Genomic DNA, 7,035 nt, shown 5'->3' with positions numbered 1-7,035 from the left:
CCTGCCCACTACTTGTTTGCAGAAGCCATGTCGGTTATCAACTAAACACAACATACGCAAAATGCCTCAACTTGACCACAATCAGCTAAGTAACAAAACAGCAAAACAAGCCATTTTCTAAACAGCTTCCAGATTCAATGAATACACTCCTTAGATGATCTGACAACTGTATTCCTCGCTCACAATAGCATCATCTCTATCGAAGTGATGCAAGGACATCCCCAGTCTCCTCAAGTACTGAACCACACAAAGCCTACCTAGACTGAGTGACACCTGATTCGACTGAAGATTGCACACCTCCCTGCATAAGCATTGAAACGAAGATACTGGAGATGAGCACCTGCACTAGACGAGGAACGGACACCCCTGTGACAATTACATTTATTTTTCCATTCAATACAATTTAATTCATATTGTCTTGGAATTAACAATGCTCGACTGGAACACGGATGTAACACGATGCACACTATTTGTATCTACAACACGGGATAGAAAAACCTGGAATTATCTGTGCAGTGTGTCCATGCTGTACCATTCCTAGCAATTTCTCCTGCCCATGATATCGTCAGAAATAAACTAGTATTCGTCTATTTCACAGATCTGTGTGTGACCTCTTTTTGTCATTGACGGTTCTCCACCAGCATTGCTTTGCCATACTTAAAATACTCCGTTTACCAATTTTTCTGTTCAGTACCAATCAATAGATGAAATTACATATTCGCTTTTGTCTGAACTGAATCTCATCGGGACACTCCCAGTCTACAGTCTGGCCAGCTTAACCTGTTTCCGGGAGATTTTCTGCTTAGACTCTGTTCAATTAAGACTTATTGTCCTCAACAACCCCATTGTATTTATTCAGTAACTGTGCTGGTGTCAAAAACACAGACTCTTCAAGTTTTCTGTGCATTTGTCTACAACGTGGTTTGACAATATATTTCATAGCAGACAAAACAATTAATTCGACACAAAGACAAATACGTTCCTTTGGAACAAACAAGCTCTGAAAATGATTGCTGGCAGCCTTTACTTTATTGTTGGACATCAGCAGTACATGCAGATTATTGTCTTCTACAAGCTGGAGAATGTATTCATTCTGTCATTTACAGTGGCTATATGTATCAATCAGACAATGCCATTTGTTTTATATGAAGCGATAGAATTGTGCAAAAATCGTTATTATTTCACTTTTTAAATTTGCAGCAGACAATTAAAGCAATGTCTTTGAATGAGTCAGCATAAACAGAAATGATCCGGTTTATTATTCAGCTGGGATTGATGAAGCTCTGTCTTATCAGTTGGCTCGTTACACGACAGGGTACCGCACAAAACTGGCAATTTCACAGTGATTCCCTCTATCCTTAGCAATTTTGATGTACCCGTCTTCACCCCAGTCTGTTCCCCAGCTGGAAAATAAGAAAATCGATTGGTGTTGGAATCAAAACGCTGATAAAAGAGACATGTTTGGAGAAGCATCTGTTTTAACTCTGGTACACAATTGGAATTATTTTAGGGACTGAATTCTGGAATTACTGAGCGAGATAATGAGTTGTAAAGAATAAGTTGTATCAGGTTGGAAAGAGTCAATTGTTTTCTTTTACATCAATTGCTGATCTGTACAGAACGTATGGACTCACTACACAATTTCAAATGGCATGAGGTGAGATCCCTATCAGGGATAGGTCTGCAGCTGGAGTAGATATGAAGGGGAAAGTGAATAAGGACGAGTGAGAGCAGTATATGTGGCCTGCTGGAGATTTCCTTCTTGGCGTATGCAGGAGGGGATTTTCTCAGAGTTTTTTTTTTTACCATCATCGTTCTGAGATTGTCTGCCACTGGATGGAGTCTGTGCAGAGCATGAGTTGATTTGGGTACAGGTTACCCATTGTCTCCTGAACTGCAAGGATACGCCGGCCTTAAAATTTGTTCCATATACGGTTATCCTGCCCAAATCACATTTCCAGCTTTACCAAACTATTCCAGCACCTGTTACACTGTAATACTATCTACCTTATTAAACAACAATGTGTATTTTATGTTATAAGACCCACATACTGTTTCCTCTGGGAAATCATGTAGAAATGTGTGTATGTGTCTGTGTGTGTGTGCATTTGTGCGTGTGTGTGTCTGTGTGTGTGTGTCTGTGTGTGTGTATATTCACCCAAAGCAAATGATTTATTTAATCAAACATTTTGTATCCATTCTGGCCTTGAAGATGTGACTGCTTCTTCCAAACATGACTGCCGTGATTGTAATAACGGCAGCCAGCGACGCCTCATCGCTGAAAAGGGACAGACAGTAGTACTTGATGGAAAATATTCATTCTATAGTTCAGTTACTAATGATGTACCGCAAGGATCAGTTTTGGACCCACTTTTGTTAGTCGATTTTTATATAAATGAACTTAATGAGAGCACAGAAGGATGGTGGATTAATATGCGGATGACATTAAGTTCGTTAGAGTTGTGGACAGTTACGAAGGATGTATGGATTGCAGAGATAAGGAGATAAGCTGCAGAGCTATGACGAAAGGTGGTGAATGCAGTTTAACGCGGAAATATGTGAGGTGATTCAGTTTGGAAGGAATCCAATGTAATGAGCTAATGGTCAGTTTCGTGCTTGTGTAGATGAGCACAGAGATCTTGGTGTCGAGGTACATCGATGTTAGAATGTTGCCTCCCAGTTTGATAGGGTTATTGAGATGGCATATGGTGTGTTAGCTTTGATTGTTAGTGGGATTCAGTTTCGGCAATAGGTGATCATGCTTCAAGCCGTACAAAACTCTGTTGCAACCACATTCTGGGAAATGTGCACAGTTCTGGTCACCATATTACAGGAAGAATGTGCATGCTTTGGAACGGGTTCAGATGAGATTTACTGGGAAATCGCCAGTTTTGGAGGGGGATATTAAAAGGAAAAGCTGAGGGAGTTAAGGCTGTTTAAGTTAGAAAAACTTTTGAGACGTGAATCAATTGAGACACATAAGTTAATTAAAATATTTGATTGGTTGGATAGTGAGTGGCTTTTTTCCTTGAATGGCGATGGATAGCAGGAGGGCTTTAAAATCAACTGTGATAGATATTGGACAGGAGTCAGAGGTAGTTTCTTTCCTCAGATTGTTGTAGGGGATTGGAACTCTGCCTGCAACAGTAGAGGCATTGCCACATTTCAGAGTATTTAAAAGGTCATTGGTCAGGCATATGGACGAGAATGGAATAGTGTTTGTTACATGGGCTTCAGATTGGTTCCACAGGCCGGCGCACTATCGAGTGTCGAAAGGCATGGACTGGGCTGTAAAGTTCTATGTTCAACGTTCCAGAATTGGGGCTGTTAATCTGGTCCCATCAGTGCCCTGGTAACAGGTGAGACGGTTGAGCTTTGTCCTTGTTTCCCTGTGAATAGGTTGTACAGTTGTGTTTGGGGTCTGGCTTTCCTGCCCATTGCCCCAGCAACTTGCTTTTTGTTGTGTATAGCTGTTAATTTTAACCGTATGTTTGCAATTTGTACTGGTAAGTTTATAAAATGGTTGTGATTCAGGGATAATGACACTCTGATGGCTGCCTCTGAACGAAGCAATACTTCAGTCAAGAATCGGACACTTGTAAGTACAGCGTTACTTGGTGATGGGATACCTGCATCTGACGTTTTTCAGATACCATCTCAGACAGCACAACCATTAAGCATTCACTTCCAGATAAACACAGTGTTACGTGCTCCTTGAACAGAGACACAGGTTGCAGCACAGAGACAGGAAATTCATTCCATGTCACTGTCCCTTCTCCGTCTGTGATCAGGTGTTTGTTATTTCATAGAGGACGGACCTGTTTTTAACCAGCCAATAGTTCATTCCATCCTCAATTCCAAAACCAACCACCAGCACATCATCGGTTACATATCCATTGCAATTTTCATCATAGTAAACTCCTGTAAGGAGACACATATTAAATGGTTTATCTGTGAAATAGTTAATTAGTGTTAATTTAGCTTTGATTAATGAACATTGACATGTTTGTTTTTACTAATTGTCTTCAAATTGATCGTCCTCACTCCGCACCATTACATCTGTTGACTTTAATCAATGTTTCCCAATGACATCGCCCCTGCCATTCTCACTTCCTCTCGGCACATCCTTCAGAGTCATAGAGTTTTATAGCGTAGAAATGCTTCGATCCTTCAATCGAACTCGTCCATGCTGAGCACATATCCTCAACCAATCTAGTCCTATTTTCTAGCACTTGGCCAATATCCTTGTAAACCATTCCTGTTCATGTACTCATCCAGATGCCTTTCCTAATGTTGTATTTGTATCACTCTCCACCTCTTCCTCTGGTATTTCATTTCAGACACATACCATGCTGTGTGAAATCATTGCTTCTCACGTAACTTTTAATCTTTCCCATCTCACCTTAAACGTATGATCTCTAGCTTGGACTCCCCTCCTCTTTATTCGTCCCATACCCATTATTGTTTATGAACCTCCACAAGCTCACCCTTCAGTCTCTGTCGTACCAGCGAACAAGGCTGCAGCCTTCTCAGCCTCAGGCGAAAGTGAGGACTGCAGATGCTGGAGATCAGAGTCCAGATCAGACTTAATCTGGAAATGCACAGCAGGTCAGGCAGCAGCTGAGAAGCAGGAAAATCGACTTCATCAGGAAGGTCTTTTGCCCGAAACTCGATTTTCCTCTTAATCCAGATACAGTGAGTGTAGCGTCTTCAGTTTACAATTAAAAAAACGTTGAAATGTGCAGTCACTCAGCAGCACATCAGGACAGTTGCACCTCACTATCAGTTCTCTTAGTTATAGCACAACGTTTTGAGCTATTTGCATCACTCCGAATGGGAGCAGGTCCATTTCTCATTACCACTCCTGAGCTCAGTTTCTGGCATGGTCTAACTTTAACTCGATGATATCTGACAGCACTGGACGGCATGTAACACGGGGGGAGTGTAGGCAGGAACAATGGTAAGGGTCATGGTCCATGGTAAACATTGCAGTAATATTAATACCAAAATAGTGACAGTAAATGTGTCTGTAGATGTATGATTTCTCATACATTTTCTTGAACAGTCGATAATATGATTGAAAGACATCATCCAGTGCTCTGCGACTTACCTCCATTATAATGTTGAAAGGATTTCAGACTTGCATTAATCACAACAGACATCGGTCCTATCTCTCTCACAGCTTGTTCCAATGCTGCCTCGCCTCCCCAAACCCATTTGTAGTCAGTGATTTTAGCAGCAATTTTATCTGGCTGAAATCTGCAGTAGTCTGTATCCTAAATTTTAAATAAAATGTTCAAAAGGAATACTCATTAAGATCATAATAAAGCTATTGTTTTCTTTGCTTGACACTTTTCTGCATTCCGACTTTGGCATCCAATTTATTTTCCCAAACCTGTGCGATATTTGTTCACTATTTGTTTAGAAAAGGGTAAATTTTGCATGACTTAGCACGAAAACAAACCGTTTGTTCCAACTCGTCCACACCAGTCACATATCCTGACGTATTGTAGTCCCATTTGCGACCACTTGGCCCTGAACACTTCCAATCCATATACCCATCTCCGTACCTTTTTAATTTTGTAATTGTACCAGCCTCCGCCACTTCTTCAGGCAGGTCATGCCATACATACGTGATCCTCGGCGCGAGACAGTTACAACTCAGATCATTTTTAGGGTTTTCTTGTGTCAAACTTAATATTTATTGCTCAATGTATTCGAAACATTCTTCACTTAGACCAAGCAATGGTATTACAAATGACTTGAAATGTGAGAAAATAAAAAAAAAGTACTTTGTCTTGACAACTCAATATCCCAATCAGGTTCACCATCTAGTTAGCTCATACCGAAACAACATTAGAACGAGTTGAGCTTCTTTACAGTTTTCGGTCGACTCATCTGAAACTTGTGATCATACATTAGTGAATTAAATTCTTCACATACAGATAACCGTTTCCCAAACCGTCAATAATTACATCATTAGAGTCATTGGATCATAACTAATTAGTATTAGTCTCAGTACCTATTCAACTATTTCCCCTTTCATCTTAAGGCACTGCTCTCTAGGTTTGGACTCCGATCCCATGGCTAAAACATTCTGCTCTTCACCCGATCCATGTATTTGATGATTTCATAACCCTTGATAATGTCACCCCTCAGGTTCTTTTCCCCCGCTTGGAGAAAAGCCCGAGCCTAATCAGTCTCTCCCGATTAACTGAAACCCAATCCCAGCAACATCCTTGTCAATATTTTCTGCACCCTGTGAAAGTTGACAACATCCTCCCCTTAACAGAGCCACCAAAGTTGTGTACAGTTTTACAAAAGTGGCCTCGCCAATGTCCTGTACAGCTGCTATATGACGTCCCAATAGCTGTATCAATGTTGTGAACAAGAAAGGTAACTGTGACAAATACGTCCTTCACCATCCTATCTATCCTCGGCTCCACTTCCAAGGAATTGTACACCTGCACCCCTCGGCCTTTCTGTAAATTCTTGCATGTTGGAAATGATGGAGTATATTGATTGTCTAAAGTATGGCCTCGATGCCCGTGTTTAAACGAAAATTGGAAAATTATAAATGTGGTGACTTTGCTACACTCTGATGGAGTGAAGAATCTGGTGAATGGTTTTCAATATATTCTCTCCAATGTTGCAGTTGCTTCAGTTTCAGGACACAGGGCAGAACATGATGCCAGCTCTGGGGTGGGATTAATACTGGGAGTGATATCGAAATTGGTGGGTGTGTGTAGCAGGAGGAATTGCCACATACACCGAGATTTAATTCCAAAATGGATTAAAATGTAGTTGTGGCAGACTGTGTCAGCGTTCATTCAAACTTGGCTTGGAGAAGGTGTGATGAGCTGCCTTCCAGAACATTTGCAGAATTTTTGATCGGTACTATTCTGTTAGAGAGGGAGTTCAAGGCTTTTGACCCAAAGTCGGTGGCGGAATGACAATAAATTTCTGAGCCAGGATGGTGAGCGATTTGAGGGGATGTTGCAGGGAGTGGTGTTAACTGTATCTACAGCGGTCCTT

The 7,035-nt window shown here is 41.1% G+C and overlaps 1 protein-coding gene across 1 annotated transcript in view; it reads right to left on the bottom strand.

Moving 5' to 3' along the window:
- Positions 1-1,010: 1,010 nt before the first annotated feature.
- LOC122552340 overlaps positions 1,011-7,035 on the bottom strand; it is a 104,228-nt gene continuing 98,203 nt past the window's right edge. The window contains exons 16-18 of the mRNA XM_043695093.1: positions 5,111-5,276; positions 3,819-3,921; positions 1,011-1,403 (exon numbers count right to left, since the gene is read on the bottom strand). Coding sequence (XP_043551028.1) covers positions 1,304-1,403; positions 3,819-3,921; positions 5,111-5,276 — 369 coding nt within the window. The 3' untranslated portion in view covers positions 1,011-1,303. The remainder of the gene's footprint in view (positions 1,404-3,818; positions 3,922-5,110; positions 5,277-7,035) is intronic.

The sequence above is a fragment of the Chiloscyllium plagiosum genome, chromosome 8, assembly GCF_004010195.1.
Source record: "Chiloscyllium plagiosum isolate BGI_BamShark_2017 chromosome 8, ASM401019v2, whole genome shotgun sequence".
Lineage (NCBI taxonomy): Eukaryota > Metazoa > Chordata > Chondrichthyes > Orectolobiformes > Hemiscylliidae > Chiloscyllium > Chiloscyllium plagiosum.
This window is presented reverse-complemented; position numbering and strand designations above follow the sequence as displayed.